The 18,930-nt window shown below is 37.3% G+C and overlaps 1 protein-coding gene across 7 annotated transcripts in view; it reads right to left on the reverse strand.

Moving 5' to 3' along the window:
• Window positions 1-18,930, reverse strand: part of Cd44 (CD44 molecule (IN blood group)) — an 85,672-nt gene that overhangs the window by 12,688 nt on the left and 54,054 nt on the right. Inside the window, exons 7-16 of one of the 7 annotated variants that reach the window (XM_070032595.1) lie at window positions 18,687-18,815; window positions 17,383-17,508; window positions 14,388-14,501; window positions 13,829-13,945; window positions 10,973-11,101; window positions 9,340-9,468; window positions 6,746-6,847; window positions 4,914-5,003; window positions 3,840-4,025; window positions 446-508 (exon numbers count right to left, since the gene is read on the reverse strand). In XM_070032595.1, the coding sequence (XP_069888696.1) occupies window positions 446-508; window positions 3,840-4,025; window positions 4,914-5,003; window positions 6,746-6,847; window positions 9,340-9,468; window positions 10,973-11,101; window positions 13,829-13,945; window positions 14,388-14,501; window positions 17,383-17,508; window positions 18,687-18,815 (1,185 nt within the window). The remainder of the gene's footprint in view (window positions 1-445; window positions 509-3,839; window positions 4,026-4,913; window positions 5,004-6,745; window positions 6,848-9,339; window positions 9,469-10,972; window positions 11,102-13,828; window positions 13,946-14,387; window positions 14,502-17,382; window positions 17,509-18,686; window positions 18,816-18,930) is intronic. The other 6 variants (XM_070032596.1, XM_070032597.1, XM_070032598.1 and 3 more) reach the window with 6 other exon arrangements.

Consider the following 18,930-nt stretch of genomic DNA (forward strand, 5'->3'; position numbering starts at 1 on the left):
ACATCTTGTTCAGTTTACATGTAAAGGAAGTGAGATCAAAACACAAGGGTTCTTATTTCAAAACCCCTGTTCTTAGTCAGTTTAGAGTAGGGCACTAGTAAATGGAAAGCCCTGCTTGAATTCTTCCTGATCCTTTTAGAGAGGAGATTTTTTTTTCTATTTTTTCTCCAGAGCAGTAGTTCACAAAATGGAGTCCCTGTCCCAGTGGTCCAACATTATTAGGGTATTTATTAGAAAGTCACATCTCTGGACTCTACCCCAGACCTACCGAATCAGAACCTTCTGGGGTGGGACCCAGCAATGTGATTCAATAAACCCTCCCTGGGATTGTAATACAGGCAAAGGAAGCCCCAACTACTTCTCTAGAGATACTGACTCATGCTTCATTAGTAGTCATCAGGTTCAACGACTGTAACAGTAAAGGACAGAGCAGTTCCAAACTCACCGTCTGATTCAGATCCGTGCGTGGTGTGGGACCTCCCGCTAGAGTCCACGACATCCTTATCTCCTGTAATGAGTGGTGAAGGAAGGTCAGTACTCTATGTTGTCTCTACTCACATGCTGTCTCCATTTCCTTCATAAAGCCCCTCACCAAGCATTTGCTGTTAAATAAATGTAACCAAGAAATGATGGCAAAAAGAAACTGGAATAAGTCCATTTTAATTGCTATGCATTGTTTAGTCCACCGATGAATGAATGGGCTAGAACTTTTCATCAGAATGAAGGAAACTGGTCAGAAAAAGCCATTAAGGATGACCATAGAAATCCAAGTACTGTGGCAAAGAATATGCTACTAAAAATACTGTAATATCTTTGCAGGGTTGAGGTCAGAACTAGACTAATAAAGTTAGTAAAGACCATAAGAATTGGGTTAGTTTAGTAGAAATCAGGAAGATTGTGGTTTGGGGATAGCATAGGCCAAAAAGAAAATTAGTGAGACATCATCTCAACAGGAAAAGCTGTGTATGGTAGTATATAACTATCATCCCAGGTACTTAGAGGAGATGTAATTAGGAGAAACACAATCCAGGCCAAGTCAGGCCAGGCAAAAACATAAGACTCTACTTGAAAAATAACTAAAAGAAAAAAACCAGCAGAAGTGCTTGGGTCTGGTTCATGTGGTAAAGCACCTGCTTTGTATATGCAAAGACTTCCGTTCAAATCCAAGTACTGCCAAAAAAATATTTAAGAAGAATTAGAATATGAAATGTGTGATTACTGGAAATAAGTGTACTCTGGATTAGGATGTGAGATATTTATAAAGATTTCTCTGAGACAGAAAATTGTTCTGAAATAAAAGAATATGTGTTTAAATAAGGTAGAGACCACCGGACACTCACACCTGTAATCCTAGCTACTCAGGAGGCTGAGATCTGAGGATCATGGTTCAAAGCTAGCCCAGGCAAGAAAGTCTGTGAGACTCTTATCTCCAATAAACCACCAGAAAACTGGAAATGGTGCTGTGGCTCAAGTGGTAGAGCGTTAGCCTTGAGCTGCAGAGCTGAGGGACAGCACCCAAGCCCAGAGTTCAAGCCCAATAACAAACAATACCACCACCACCAACAAATAGTAAAACAAACAAACAAAAAATAAAAAGCTTAAAAGCTTAAAATAAGTGAAAAAGGTCTGGTAAAATGCTAGCATGTGAATAACAGGCATGTTGGTCTTAGAATAAATTCCAGCGCATATTTTCCAAAAGTTAAGTCTTTATTTTCAACAAGTTAATATAATCCCATCTTCTCAAATACTCACCACCAGGATGCACTGGGTTGAAACCAACTCATTCATTGATAAAATCTAAACCCAAAAGTGAAATGCTGGATTCAGCATATGAAAACCCCCGGCCTCCTCTCTTGCTCACAAACCAGTTTTCAAAGTATACTGGAGCTTTAAAAACAAATTAAACAAATACACTGCTGGATGTCAGTGGCTCATGCCTGTAATCCTAGCTATTCAGGAGGCTGAGATAGTAGGATCATGATTTGAAGCCAGCCTGGGCAGGAATATCTCCAATTAATGACCAAAAACAAAGTTGGAAGTGGAGCTGTGGCTCAAGTGGTAGAGAGCTAGCCTGGAACAAACAAGCTCAGGGACAGAGCCCCAGGACTGAAAAAAACAAAAACAAAAACAAAAGCCAAACAAATAATATCTCCCGTCCTCCAGAATGAAGTTTTGTAAAGTTACTGTGAAAGTGTCTATTTAAAAAAATACACAGTCAGGTGATCATCATTTCCCTAATTAGGACATGTGAAGACACATCACTGGTAACTGCTCTCATAATTATAGTAAAGGACTAGATTGCTTTTGTTGCTTAGCTGATGGTTAGAACAGAAAATAGCAGTGGCTAGAATGCCCCATTGAGAGTTCCCAAAGCACCATCACCAATTACCAAACCCACCACCAACATTGCCACCACGATTCTATATGATTTAATTTTTAACATTGAATATAGACATTGAGAAAAGTACAGAGGCAGAAAGATGCTCATCTGAGTTTGGAAGAAACCAAGGATGAGAAAAAGATCATTTCCTAAACACTAAATTCATATGGAAGCATAGAAAAAAAAAATCTATCCCTACTACACCTTGCTTCTATCTCTATAGAAGCATTCATGAACATGAATTCTGTAATAAGCATTTTATTTGCTAATAATGGAGAACTGTAAGCCATCTAGGATACAGCAACTATTAAAATTGCCATTTCCAACTGAAATCCATTAGGTTGCACAACAGGCCTTATTTTGCCAAGAGCACTCTTAAGATTCATTCTTTCATAAGCCAACTAACAGTGATACTTGGAGTTTTTAATAGGGTTGAGCAGAGCCATACTAAGTTAAAAAAACAAAAACAAACACTAAGGAGTGAAAGGGGGCTTTGTCTTGTCTGTTCTGTTGAGGTCAGTACTTTTTCTAAACTGGTTATTGAAGGCCCAGGGTGGGCAGTCCAAAAGAGACAAGCCAGTACTGACATTCCAGTGTTAATGAGACTCACAACTGTTCTCAGTGATATACAGATATATATATCACATATATGAACTTCTTTATTGATTTGTCAGGGAGGGTCTCTGCTATAAAAGTATACTTTCAAAAATGAATATTTGATATGTGGTTGAGTGGTAATAAACACTTGAATAAGTAGTACCAGGAGGAGAGCATCAGTTTCTACTTTCTCAGCAAGACTGAGCTCTGTCCAGCTCCCCTTTATCAGGGCTGGTTTCTCAATACAAATGGAAAAACAAAGAAAAGAACAAGCAGAGAGAACTGCTTATCTAAGATGAGTCACCAGCGGAATAAACTTAAGCAAGTCATCTCTTAAAATAAAAGAGATAGTTCTTATTCATTAATAATAGATTAAATTCTGAAGTTTTAACTACCACATAACTAGAAATTAGTTACCAGCCCACCCCCAAAAGTGAGACTGATCAATCCACCACCAGCAAAAGATTAATTCGAGGGCAATGAAGATTATTTACATGTTGGATTAAAAAAAGTACCAAATAAGCAGCATCTATTAGTTGAAGCAAATGAAAATGCTAATATATAATACCTCTTTTGAGCCACAAAAATATCAGTTCAGATAGTTGAACTTCAACTTAATAGACTACAGAATAAGGATTAAGACAAAAGAAATTCTACCAGAACAACCAAGTCACAAAAGTAAGTGAGAAGTACAGTAACCAATGGAAAGTTATTGTTTCATCTTAAATGAATCCAAGTCTACTAGTACTAGAATTGAGGCATGGTGATGAAAACCTCCTGTACTATGGAGTAATCTAATCACAATCTGTATAGAAAATATCCCATGTAACAACGTGAACCAGATGGCCCATGGTTAAATTACCTGGTAAGGGCTCTGCGACAACAGTAACTTCAGTTTCTTCCAAGGCCCCAGTCTGAGTAGGGGTCACTGTGCTGAGGGTCCTGTTTTCCATTGTGTGTGGATAAGGAGTGGTATAACCTTCCAGTGGAGTAGTTGAGTCTTCAGGAAGATTTTCACCTCTTCTTCCACCTCTGCTATTGTTTCTATCTGTGTGGAGGTGGAATCAGTGATAAACCCATCTACTATGTGTTTATCATCAGAATGTGCCTTTGCCACAAAAGCTTTCCACATGTTATCCAAGAACAAAGTAACTAAAATTTCTCACTCTGTGTTGAATAAAAGGAATATTTTTCAATAGACACCACCTGGACAGCACTTAACACAAGAGATTTTGTTGATCCTACTATCCAGAAGACAGATTTCTTGCAGTACCTGCTGGTGTCACTAAGGTGAGATGTCTTCAAGGTCACTATAACTGTGACCTTGAAGTCAACTCAGATACTAGAAAATCACCAGTGGTTTCACAATACATCCAACGTTGGGTGATATGGAGGAAACACACCATTGGATTAAAAAGCATAAATTCCGTTTCCTGAAATTAGAATAGCAAAATGCAAGATTTCAAAGACCTGTAGCTATCAACTTATTCTTTGCTTTGCCAGGAGAGCACTGCTTCTTAGTTACCTGTACATGGAGTTACGGTCCAGAGAACAAATGGAAAAATAATATTGTCAATGCAAGCAATACAACAAGAGAAATACAACCCAGTGTTTACAGCAATTACAGATACATGTAAAAACTCCATTGTTTTTAAATGAAGTTTCCAGTTCTAGAGCTTAAGAAATATGATCTTTAAGATTAAGAAATAGAGTTTACAATTAATGTAGGATGGCTTCTAAGAAGTCTACAAAGCAGAGAAAAATCAGAGACCACCACCAGGCACACCACTTGATTATAAGTTGCAGTACAACAGACAGCTGACATATCAGCCCAAAGATACTGCAAAAGATACTGCACCAAAGATTCCACAGAAAGCATGCATAATCTCTTGATTTTTAGTAATAGCTGAAATGAACGAGGCTTTATAATCCTTACTGCTAGGTGTCAGAGTAGAAGCTGTTGGGTGATCTTTCTCATCTTGCAGATCTCCAGATGGTGTCGAGAAACTCTGAGAATGACTTTGCTCTGTTTCAATGAGGGATAAATCCATGTTAATTTGGAGCCATGATATAAGTCTCTGTTCTCTGCTAACAAGGAAGATCTGGCTGATGTGTGTCAGATGGAGAAGTGCATAGGAGAATGAGATTTGGTAGAAATATACAGAAGAATTCTGTTTGCTCCTGATTGGCCCCTTTGTCTGTCACCATAACCAGTGCCAAGGAGAAATCAGAGCCAAACTTCGTCCACCCTGAACCTCTGAACCATCATGACCACATTGTAGCATCGTTTCCAGACAACTCAGTAAAACCAGAGACTACAAACACATGAAAAAGGAAAGTTTGGTCTTAAGTTTTCCTATCAACACAACACCTAACCACAGGGAAAGAAGTGTACTTGTAAGGAAAGTAACATTATAGTAGTCCTCCTGTGACCACAAAAGAGGAAGAAAGCCATCTAGACTACCTGCTCCAGCAACTCAAATGAAAATTTTACATGGAAATACATGAGTGTTTTCTAAAGACTATTAAGTTTAAGTTATCATTTTATTCTACCGTTAGTTGTTTTTTCGTTTTTTGTTTTGTTTTGTTTTTGTTTTAACCATCTCATCTGCGATAAGAGCTTCTCATGGCTGCACCAAGGAGATGCTTGCCTGGATAGATACAAGGCCCTTAGTGATATATATCAATTTGAGGTTGAATCATTGCCCATATTTGAAATCATGTTGACTGTTTTGAGTTCATTTCTTTTGTGTTCTTCCAAGAATGATACTGACCTTTGAGTTGCAGGTGCAAGCACTCCATAAAACACACCCATAAACCATATCCACCACCAAATAAGTATCATAATCAGGAGAGAAACCATCTAATCCCTACCCCAAAGTCAGAACAAAAGCTTCCAGTAACATAAAATGGAAATACATGGCCTTCACTGGCAGAAGCCATTCATGGGTTATTTACCTCTCGTTTGATGCTTAACACTGTGCTGTTTGCATTGCTCACAACACATTCTTGCTGACTTTTTCCTTTGCCTAAAGGGTTTCTATAAAGGACTCTGCCCATTATGTGTAGCAGCAATGAAATTAGGCCCTCTTCATTCTGGATTTCTTTCATATTCTGCCAAGAAATTATAAATGAATTCAGCCTGATCACTAGGATATCTTTGCACACATGGTGGAAATTGAGGCTACTAGAGATTTCACATCACTTTCTATCAGATGTTTAGTGATGGAAGGAGACATTGATCAAGATTCACTTTTTGGTTCGAGGATCTCACTACTTTGTGTTAGTTGTTAACAATGTGCTTTGTTCTTCCTCTGTAGGCTAATTTGGCTTTACTACTGCCTATGATTATCTGCTTCCTCCAAAGTCTTTTGAGAACCAAAAAAGCATTTGTTCTTGTGACTTGACTGGAGGGAGGGTAGGTATAATAAAGAGAGGATCAGTTTAAACAGAAAAATGGTTAACTTTGCTGTGGTCTTCACTAACATTGACATGACTGCTTAGAGAAGGAAAATCGAATGGAATTCCACATCTTTTTTCAATCCCCCATAAATGCATTTAATATGTATGACACAAAGAATGAAAGTGAAGTTCAATTTAAAGAATCCCAAAAGAAGTATGGACAATGAAGACAGCTTTACACTCTGGACAGAGCTAAGTCACCCAGTAAAAGAATGCAGCATCCCATCACCAAAAAACATCCGCCAATGTGAGCAAGACCTGAAGCAGGGGTACAGGTCAACAAAGGAGCGGTGTCATTATCCTTACGAGTTGTCATGGAAACAGGTCCTGTCCTGTCCAAGTCTTTCACCAAATCTGGGTTTGGATCTGCAGTAGGCTGAAGTGTTGCATTATGACTGGAAACCATATCTGAAGGAATTAAATTAGCGTTATTGCTTCATTTCCTGAGCCATCACCTGGTGGTCAGTGAGATTCTAGGGCCAAGTTATTTTTATGTACAAACTTGGCATGAGTGGTTAAAAGAGCAGATACTAAAGTATATCTTTAGACTGGGATCGATTATTTTTTCAAGCTAGTTAGAGTAGGTAACTAACTTTCATTTAAAGGGCTGGTTTTTGTTTGCTTCTGCTAAGTCTAGGTGGATGCCATACAAGCATACAACAGGAGTCCCAAACCTTACAGAGAGACAGAAACACAATCTATCTGTGACTTGTCCCCTTCTATACATAGGGACTTTCTTCTAGCTACAATCTGACACATAGAAAATAAGAGTGCACCTCTTACCACTTCTTGCTCACTAAGAAAAAAAAATGACATTTTTAATAACCCTCTTCCTTCATTTAGTCCTTTTTTCTTCCAAAATGACATGTAAATAAAAACACAAAGCCACCAATCCAATTCTACCTAGATGGTGGCCACAGGAAGTGCCTAGGGGCAAGAAATAAAAAGCAGTAGCTGCTACTGACTTATTCTTCTCATAAATACAAGGATGATGTGTATCTCTGGAATTTAACATGTGGGGTGTTGACTGGTGAGGAAATCTCAATGAAGTATTTAGAAATGCTGTTTTTAATAGTTATCGCAGATCTATTCTGCTGAAATAACAAGTCTTAAGTGAAATAGAGGCCAAACAGTTCATAAGTACCATCAATATTTTTGGCTCCATGATTTAGTCAACCCACCCACTTCACTACTGCCTCTGGGAGACTTTCTCAGCCTCAAATAACCCCAACATAAAGCACTGGGACGTTGGGCACCCAAATCTTCACTGCAGCCTTTGTATAATCAAAGAGAACCAAGATTTCTTTAGGACAACAATGTGTGGCTGACTCTATCCAAGATGAAAGGCCAGCTAACTCAGAACACAACTCCAGATAAGTGTTCCACCAGGAAATGTCTTGCATTTCATCTTTCTTTGACAGAAGACCTTTGAAAACTATTGTGTCATTCTATAGTTAAAGCCAATTGTATCATCCATCTCTTCCTCAATATACAAACTTAATGTTGATTCTGAGGGTTGTTTTGTGTTTTTTTTGTTTTGATTTTAACTGTCTTGGTTTTCTACCATGGACATCATCATGGCTTTAGAAGCTATATGCATAAAAATATGTATTGTGTCTGCATGTACCACTTGAGTAACCCAGTCGTTCCAACTCATTTTCCTTTATGATAATTGGATATATTCACTCTGACATATTCATGACTTAACTTTTCTTCCCTTGAGGTCTTCCTTACAGACTTTTGTAGAGAACCTTCCTCCCATTTCCTTCCTTTGACTATGTAGATCTTTCCTACTTTCCAAAAATTAGTTCCCATCATCTTTCTCTAGTGGTCTCTGAAAGATGCAGGGTGCAGTAAATTTCTTTAGGGTTATCAACACTAAATTACTGGCAACATTACTTTCACAATAACTACTGACTCACATTGTTAGGTTTACTTCCATGTTGAATGTTTTCTTCTACCTTTTTAAGTTTTCTAAGAACACAGACTATGAATTATACAGCCTTGTTGTTTCCAAAATTCCTTGCATAGTAGCAGAATTTAAGAGTTATCTGGGCACTAATATTTGTGTAAAATGGAGAATTCTAAATAAATGACAGTATAGAAAATGTTGGATTCCTCTGGGGTATAATTTTGTAGTTATTCAACACTAAGAGGCAAAGTCATTGTGTTCTTTGGACTCATTTACTAAAATTTGTGTTATATATATGCTTGGCAATTTAAATCTAAATAATATATTCAATATAACTGAAAACTCAGATCTATATTGGCTATTTTTTTTATTTTCCTTTTTCAAATTATTACATTTCTAGGTTCTGAACATCTTGTTAAAAAAGATGAAGAAAACCCGCTCATAAGTAAAGTAAGAAGCCTGGATTTTTAAACTTATTAATGCAGACACCAACTCTACTAGTTCTTAAAGTTTCTCTCAGGTAAATTATTACCTGATATAATAAAGGAAGAATTCCTCTTAAATATAAAAGGTATGCAAATAAATTCAGTGGGACAAGAGTCCTATTTTCCATTCTTAGCTAACTATAGGTAAAGTTTTTCTCTCTCTTTCACTGTCCTGATTGCTTATAAGTAAATAAGAACAAAGGCTATTTAAAAAAAAACCTAAATAATAGTTCCATCTCATGTAAAAGTTGTCCCCTATTAAATTCACAAACATTCATTAAAGGACAGAATGGCCTAAATCCTAAATCACTGTAACGTATTACTTCTAAATGGCAAGATTTTTCTACCCCTTTCAAGAAAGTTAAGTTTTGAAGGAACTCTGTGTTCCTTAGAAAAATAAATTGGTCTAAAACTATGGGCATATTTCTAAGAAAAATAGTCACTTAGTTGATTCTGAAAACATGGCATTAAGAAATAAATAGATAAACTTCAGAGGCTATTACCCATCCTTCCTTCTGTTTGGTGACCAGGTCCCATGGGATCTGAGACTGAGTTGTAGAAGTCAGTCTGGGAACTGTCCTCTTGACTCTGTGTGGTCATTCTTTCGCTTGGATGGCTGTTGTGGGCTGAGGCTGTTGTAATAGCGCAGTTCAAGCAATTATCAAAGTGTTAATTGACATTTGTCCAGGCATAGATACACTGATATTTTAAAAATTATTCTGTGTACAAGATAATGATACTAACTTCCTGGTATTGAGGGCAAAGAACTTGCATAAAATGACACGTATTTTAGCAGTTTGGGGTTCATTTATGCTCATTTTCTTGGCAATCAGCATGGGAATTAGAGGATGCAAAGCAATAGTAAATGCTGCAGTGGACAGAGATGAACCTGAAGGACAGATGAAGAAGTAATTCTTGACCCTGCTGCCACAATCCCCTAAAGAAGTACAAGAGCCCAAATACATGATATCACTCTGATACAACCACATCCCGGCAAAATACACAGTAGGCAATTAGTGATTTACAGAAGAAATCAAGTAATAACTTCCCAGATGATAAACATGATATTAGATGCCATCACAAAAGCATGAATGAAATAGATGAGAATCATTACCTTCACCAAGGAGATTTATTTTAGGGCATAATGACATGAGAATGTAGCTTGAGCCTGTGCTTCATTCTGTGCCATTGGAGAAGTATAGGAAGAAAATATTACAATAGTATTCCCCTACCAAGAATCATACCACATAGCCAGTCACCAAATGCTTTGTTCTACTAGAAATTCACCAAGAAGTTGCCATGCACTGGGAAGACACTATACATTGAAATCTGTAGTGCAAATGAAAACGTGAAAATATGTCCCTGTGATACCAAGAAAAATATAGAATTGAGGTTCACCACAAAGCAAAGAGTATCCCATTTTTTATACCACAAGGCAAAAGGATCATGCATAGGAGCTTGCAAAGACAAGTTATCAGCTCTTATCTCCTTATCAGCTCTTATCTCTTAGAGATGATGACTAGATTTAGGTCCAATATCTACAGTCTCACAACTCTAAAGTAGAAGAGGAGACTTGTCTACAAATCTGAAAAAACTATATACTATATACTCAAAAAAACTATATAACTATATACTCAAGGAAAATTTACCAAACTGATATAAACACAATTCCAAATAATAACATTGTTTGCATACTGCCCAGACCTATTTTTTAAGCACTAGAGTTCTGACAGAATTCTTTTTTTACAAACCTTGTGTTTGTAAAGGTAGGCTTGCATTATATAGCAAATGCTTTTACAAAACAAAGAGAACTTTTTTTTTTTTTTACAAGATCTGATCTAGTGAGACTTCTTACAATCTTACTGGATCTGAGATGCTCCACAACTAGCTGTGAGAGTGATTCACTCAGAGGCCATGTTTCCTGTTTCTTTTATGTGATTATAGCCATTCCTGGTCAGATGCTTTGTCAGGAGCATTTAAAGTTTGCTTCTGTGTCCACTGGAACACAATTTATTCAGAAACCCAGTATCTCATAAAAAATTTCCTCCAATGTCCTTCTGTTCAGTGTCCTCAATGCCCAACATTTAACTCAAAAGAAAGTTTCCACCTGTGTTTGCCTTTTAAGCCATCCATTACCAGTTGTCTCTGCTGTTGCATGAGAGTCTTCTCTTGGTGTTTGGGCATATTCCCTGTGCCATCTGCTCACAAACCACTGTTCTTTCTGGGTAGCTGTTTCTTCAGTGGGACTACTAGGACTTGCCCCGGCTGTGAGGAGAATGTCAATCATAAGCCATAATTGTCCCTTTCTCACACACAAAAATACATTATATCTCTTTCTACGTAAAGTCCTAGACACATGGAAAAAGGAGGTAGAAATGGAGAAAAGCTAATTGATATTCTAAAAGGAGGCTGAAATAGAATATTCCAGTCCTTTAACTTTTATATGGGAAAGTCAGGAACTAAAAGTTTCATTTACTCAAAATCATGTAGCCAGAGAAGCACAAAGTTAGCAATAAACTACGTGAATTCCTGGAATTACCCTTATCTTATTAGTCTATGACCTCACATACCCCACAGGAGAGAACTGTTTGCTCAAAATATAATCTCTCAGCTTCAGTAGGCTTGGAAAAGGAAGTATATTGTATAGCACCTTGTGACACTCTCCACATAGCTGGGTGACTTCCTGGATGGATCACATAGACTACAATGATGTTCACCAGAAACATCTCAGCAATGGATTTGCCCATCATGAAAGTTGGGATGACAAGGATGTCCCTATACTACTGTCCCAGAACGTGGTGATGTCTAGGACCATCTAAAATTGCTAGGATCACTTCTAAAGAATAATTCAGTGGAAAAGAAACTATTCTAAACAGTTTGGTGTTACATAAATATTAATAGTTTAAGACAGGCCTGAACTTTCAGTCACTGTTTAAAAAAGATGAAAATGAATGGGATGAACTTCCATCAGGCATCTGTAGGGAAACATCAGAAAGCCACTGACATTTTCCTCTCTAACAACTCATAGAACACGTAGGGTTCATCAGGGGAATGATAAGAAGCTACAAACTTGCCAATCCAAATTAATTTAGTGACTTGGGAAATTGGCTGAATTTTGGAAAATGATGTGGGTGATTTGATAACAGCATATGACACTTACTGGTCTCATTTTACCTTTGTATTGGCCAAACAATTCCTGAAGTTAACTGGCAGTTCAAAGGGTGGGGTGGGGGGAGGAAGGGTAAAGCTGAAAATCTGAAGTTTTAGCTAACACTAAGCCACTATCTCCTGGCAGTAATAAAGTCAGAACATCCCTGAATATGGAGGGATAAGGGAGAATGATGAAGGGAGTGACATCAGTCAAGATGGTTGTACTCATAAACTTATTTGCTGAATGTTAACTCCTTTGTACACCTACTTAAAGATAAATAAAAATATAATAAAAAAGAAAATTCCTGAATGTGATTACAAACAAGGGGTAAAAGTCTCAAACATAAGCTTTTATATAGCTCAAAGTTTGACTTAAAAGGTAACCAGCACACACGTGCATATGCAAACACTCAATAGCTCCAGGCTCCGACTATCACTACTTTCATGGGTACCCAACAACTCCTGGGTGTTGGCAGTGAAGACAGTGATGGGCTAGCACAATATAGGACTTCTGTTGTAAAACAAAATTTCTTCTAGAAATTGCAATAGTGAAGTTCATAGGTCACCAGCCAGAACTTTTGCAAGCATGGTTAATGTCTTCTGTGTGTCAAGTTCCATTACATGGATTCTCAACTATCCCCTAGTAATTCATGTCCCTGAATCACTACCTTTTGTCATTAGGCTTGCTTATTCCATTGTTTTTAAGTAGCTTTCTTCTTAAGATACACTATTAGAAGCTAAAGAAGACTGGCACTGAATCCTATTCCATAAAATATTATTAAACTCTATTCTTTTTTTCTACCAGAACATTCTTGCATTACTCAACCCCTAATCCTTATGCATACATAAAACCTATTGGAGTGAGAAAAGGGCTATGTAGCTTGTTGGATATGTCCAGTACAATACTCGAGATTTTTCTTTGGATGTCTAAATAAATCCCTCAAAACAGGGATTCTCAAGCTCCTTTGACAACTAAATATCTGTTTCTCACATTCTTTTTTTTTTTTTACTTTAGAAATATTCAAGGCTGTGAAAGTAGTTAAATCACTATGGTTGTACCACAGCTTTATAAATGTTACTGGCCTTTTTTTTTCTCAAATAAGAGTTTACTTTATTCCAAGTAAGATAACCATCTATCAGAAGGAGAAATGAAAGAAGAGCAATTTTTCTTCTTGTCTATCTGCATAGTCCTATTTGTGAGACATGAGGTTGTTTTAGAAAACCTGGGCTGTTTTACATAGTAGAAATAATAAGTGCATCAGAAGCCTTCCCCAAGTTACTCTGAGTTTGAAAATAGAAGTAGGGCAGTTGTAGAATTCAAAGAGACCCCATGAGCTACTGACTTGCCATCAAAAAGTACAGATGATGCCATCCCCCAACAGAGCAAGGAAGAGAATGTGGGAGGAACAACTGGATTTATCACCAAGCTTGGTAGAAAACCAAGATTCCAAAGATCTTTCCACTTGTCAAGCTTTCTTTCCAGACTCTACTATTCTGTACTACTATGAAATCACTTTCCACAATTCATTTCTGTAAACACACATAACTCACCCAGATGGAATCTCTAGGAATCTTTCACAAAAACAAAAAACAAAAAATAAAAAAACCACTGGACCGCAGATCTACTTTGTCAATGTTTTGGCCTTTAGGGGAACCTAACAAGTTGACATTTCTCTTCCAAGTATAAACTATGTACAGATTTGGTCCCTTTTCAGGCTTTGCAGATAAATTACTCCATAGAGACAGAAGATATGGCCATTGTCTAAACAAGGTCTTGCCTAGTTTCTGGAATGTCTTCACTATCTCATGTAAACCAGAACAGCTGTCGATCATCCATCTTACTTGTGCTTGCAGAATGTGGGTTCTCCTCTTCGTCCTGATGTTCATGGTGAATGAGAGGAGGCTGTAGTTCCATGGTCTGGTTTTCTTCTTGAGCACTGGTGCTGGTTCTGTCTATATCTGTTTTGATTATGTTAAATATACTGTAACTTTTTAATCAACCAGCCTTAAATGATTCTTTTCTTCTATTAAAGTACATGCTAACAGCTGTCTGTCTAAATCCTACCTCTGAAAATCAACTCTCAATAGGTCTGGGTGGTTTCACTAATCTTTCCCCAAAAGCAAATGAGTAGGCATGAAAGTTCATCCTGATTACTTGTCTCTTTCAGACACAGTACCACAAGCCATTCAAATGTATTCATTTTGATAACAAAGTACCATTAAAATACCTTGTGCCCAGATAGTATGATTAATAAATGACTCCTACATGGAACCAAATATCCTCAGGAAATCTGACTGAGAATTTATGATAAGACATTAACTAAATCTCTAACTGTTTCCTCAGAGACATCATAGGCTTTGAGAGGGAAAGACCTTCAATGAAATGTGCATAAGCCATTACCAGTCATCCTTGTGGTTGTCTGAAGTAGTACTTCTGGAATTGAATGGCTTGGCCTCCATTGGGTGGGATCCTGGCTCTGTTTTGTGTGGGTGGAAGCCCATGGAGTGGCTGAAACTGTGATAATGATGATTGAAGTAATTAGGAAAATGTTATTTCTTGAGCCTCTAATCACACTTTCCACACATTCCTCTTTTCCAAAGTCTACACCAGTCATCTATACGAGGTGTATAGATGGTTGCATGGTAATGGAAGGAAAGGAGAGAGTGCCTCCAGCTTGATTCTCCATCATTTTAAGCATCTCATTGTCCTTTGCATTCTGTCACAGGATTTCTTGAATTCAGAACATGAGATCTGCTGGAGAAAGCCACTAAAGAGACCATGACAGCAGGAAGAACAGCTTTGAGAAAACACCAGCCCTCCACCAGTACTAGCAGCAGACACTCACAGCTTGCCCATCCATGCAGACTAGGGTCCCCTGCATTTGAACCCAAGGCATTGTTGGGATCACTAGCTGTAGATAGGTCTTCAGGCCAAATAGATTGATAACTGAAAGTTACATCACGACGATCACAATTTTGTTAATAATTTTAGTCAAGAAAATTCTAAGCAGCCAGAGCTTTCCTGTAGATAATTCTGAGAAAGAATCACTACCTAGAAGAACTTTGAGCTGTATATTCCAAACACATATGATATTCTCAACAAATATCAATATATCAGGAGCAAGCCATTCATAGCCAGTGGGGGGTGGGGGGGAGAACCAAGATGCATACACTCAACAGAAAAAGGCCAGCAATAACCAACACCATCAGACTAGTTAGCCAAATAAACAAACAAATGAATAAATACAATAATAATAAAGTATACATCCACCAGTGTTTTGATATTGACTCCTACAATGTAAGGACCAGAGCAAGAGATCAAGACAAAAAATCAGAACCAATATCTTTCATTGAAAAGGTTCTTTGCAAATCTATCCTTGTTCAAGCTTTATTTTGATAATCAAATAGTAGAAAACCACTGTAGAATGGTTTTAGAATTCAAATTTACAATCATTAACCACATTCTTAAAAGTGTAAATACACAATAGCTAACGCACCCTGCCAAAAGAAAGAGGTCATCTTGTTAATGATTATAGACATTGACACTAAACAGAAAAATGAATTGAAACTGGAAAATATAGAAATGAAAAATACATGGGAAGTTTTGGCCCTGGCGCCTGACCACACAACTCATTTGCAGGTTGGTCTTTTAGAGTTGGCATTTAAGAGAATTTAATTTCTCAAGTGTCAAGAATACATCTTTACTGATAGGTCAAACTACAGTGCTAGATCAGATCACATCCTGAATCCAGGAAGGAGACAGTGCAGTAGTAAAGTTCTAGTGGCTCAGTTATTTAATTTTCTTTCTGAAGTTACTAAAAAAAAGAGTGTAAACTAAGCTCTAAAGAGGGGTCTAAGAATAGCTTAAAATTTGGATATAAACATCAGATTGATCTTGAATATTTGTTGTGTATATATATTCAGATGTCTTGAATGTCTAAGGCATTTGATATCTTTTAGGTATCTTTCTCTCTTGGTGCTGTTCATCTGGGGATGGAATTCTCAGGCTTCAATGTGACTGAATATCTCAAGTACCTTTCCTCAATGGGAAAGTCAAACTGTGATTTACTATACAGCAAAATCTTGGGTCATTATAGGGATATTTTGTATGTTTGTTTGGGCTTTGTACTGGCTTTCTTGCTTATGAATGGTGCTCTACCACTTGAGCCATGCTTTCAGAGCCATGCCTCCTTGCTGACTGATTAGAGAGGGTGTCTCACATACTTTTGTGCCCAGGTGGCTTTCAACAACACTTTTTCGGGGCTCAGGCTTCTGAGAAGCTAGGGTTACAAGCATGAGCCACAAACATCTGGCTTTATTATGAGTATGTGTAGGGAACTATTAGCTGAAGGAATATTAGACCAGTTTATATGTTTTTTTAAGGGATATTTTTCAGCCCAACTTCCACCCCACTATTCTCAAAAAGTTGTATAGTTGCCTCAAATTTGTGTACTATTTTATAATGGTTTTACTCTGCTTTTTTTTTTTTGTGCTAGTCCTGGGGCTTGAACTCTGGGCCTGGACTTGTCCCCGAGCCTCTTTGTACTCAAGGCAAGCACTTTCCCACTTGAGACATGGCACCACTTCCAGCTTTTTCTAATTAATTTATTGGAGATAAGGGTCCCGCAGACTTTCCTGCCTGGGCTGGCTTTGAATTGTGATCCTCTGATCTCAGCTTCCTGAGTAGCTAGGATTACAGGCATGCCCAGCTCCCTCTGATTTTAGTCATTAATATTGCCTCAAAGCTGAGGTGACCTTCACTGTGCTTGTCAATGTCCTCTTCTTAAATTGGTAACTGCAGGTGTGTTAAAACTCTGGGTTTGGACCTCAACAAGCTTTTGATGAACTAAAGCAATTCTTGCATTCTGGCTTCAATGATTTAAGCTACTCCAGAGCCTTTAAAAAAAAGCCTTCAATGCAGGATGACCTACACCTTTTCATTAATACCTTCCAAATCATGTTCTTCAAGTCTCTTCCTCCAACAGCTCATATGAGCTTTATAAAGGCAAAACTCTGGCCTTTTCCATCTGGCTCAGCAGGTGCATAATGAATATTCAGTGTAGTATTTTAATATTCCATTCCCTGACAACACTTGATAATTCAAAGAGGCTTTCCAGCTGGAAATGCCAATTGATAAGCAAAAAAGGAAGAACATACAACATGTAAAATTTTGAGAGATATCTTCCCCATATCTCTTCCAAATATGTTTTGACTTTCATTCAAACAATTTTTTTTATTTGTTCCTTCACCATATCATCCAGGTATAAACTAAGAGAGAGACTGAAGGCTGCTCATTTTTCTCATTAGTTATTTCTCATGAGAGCTACTTTTAGGTGTCACTTAGATTGGATAACTCTAAGTGTATAAATGGTTTGACTGTAATTCATTATTCTTACTGGTGCTGGTGATAAAATCTTCATCATCATCAATGCCTGATCCAGAAAAACTGATGTATTTGTCTCTTTCATCTTCATTTTCTTCATTTGGCTCCCAGCCTGCTGACATGGTATTTGACTCCGTACCTGTTGTGGTGACTTGCATTAGTAGTTGAGCTAGAAGCCAAGCAACCCATTGGATAAAGGAAAAAGTCAGGTACAAGAGGTGTCATGGATTTCCCAAGAGCTTAAGAAGAGAGTGAGAGAATTCACTTGTATACCTTAAGTTCTTAGGTCTTTGTCTCTGAAGCTAATATAGAAATCTCAAAACAATTGGCTATAATCTTTACAACTGAGCATGCTCTATAAGGATGCTAAAAAGTAAATATGGGCATAGCCTACCAAAGAAATAAAAGGAAAACAAAACAAAAATAGCCAATTCAAATTCTCCCATACTTTCAAATACATTTTTAGTAGCTTATTAAGCATATTCTATTAAAGCTAGGATATAAAGAAGAGAATAGAAATGTTTAATACATCCATATTTTCTTTGTCAAAATCCTTCAGAGAATCCTTGAGGTCTAACCTAAATTAGAGTTGATATCAGCATTTATACCAATTTGTTAATCCCTTTAAAATCTTCTTTAGCATCAGATTACTGTAGCTCTAGTGCAAATGCAATGCTGCTAATCATTCCAGGCAGCTGATAAAAGTAGACTACCGTTTAGATTTTCAAGACTTCTTGTTCCTTTTTTGGGTATAATCATAAAAGCAAGCGGTGGAAATCTTCTATCTCTTCTTAGTGGTTACTGCAGAAAATGTGTCTTTACTAAAAAGAGATTTTTAAGTTTTGAATGTGATTCAAGCTACTTTATAGAATGACCATTTGTTTTCCATACTGTTAATATTCACCTAGGAATAATTTCAGTAATGGAATTTTTTTTATTTTATTAGCTATAGCTATGCTATTTTATTTTCTTATTAAAGTCAAAAGCTTTTTTTTTGTGGCTTTGGTCATTTTAAAATATGTAGGAATGCTCTTTCAGAGTTGAAAGTTTTGTTTCTTTGTTTCAAGAAAGACCTGCCCCCATTTCCCAGTTTTCAAATTAACCCTCTGGGGCATCCTAAGATCCCATGGAGTAGAAATATAAAACTTCATGTTAGTGCCATATAATGAAATACACAGCTCTTACAGCAGAATTATTCCAAATCGTAACAGACATCTGAGACCAGAATGGACTTTCAATGTTAACAACATCCTATAGGTTAACAAGAATTTAATTAAAGACTGGCAAGAAATATATAAGATAACCATAACTCATTACCAGGCATTTTTGTTGCTGCAGGAAGATGATTCTTGGACTCTGATGGTTGAAACAACCATGAAAGCCAGTGATGGGCTTCTTGCCTCTTAGTTGTTCTGTCAGGAGTTGCACCCCTAGTGCTCACCAAGGCTGTTGTGACCATGATTGAATTGAGGGTTGAAAGGTTAATTATCAGTTCCTAAGAAATAGCACTTGAAATGCTTTTACTCCTTCACTTTTCAAGAGATTCATCCATACTCAATGT

Source organism: Dipodomys merriami, unplaced genomic scaffold, assembly GCF_024711535.1.
Source record: "Dipodomys merriami isolate MVZ:Mamm:240054 unplaced genomic scaffold, mDipMer1.0.p SCAF_21, whole genome shotgun sequence".
NCBI classification, from domain to species: Eukaryota; Metazoa; Chordata; class Mammalia; order Rodentia; family Heteromyidae; genus Dipodomys; species Dipodomys merriami.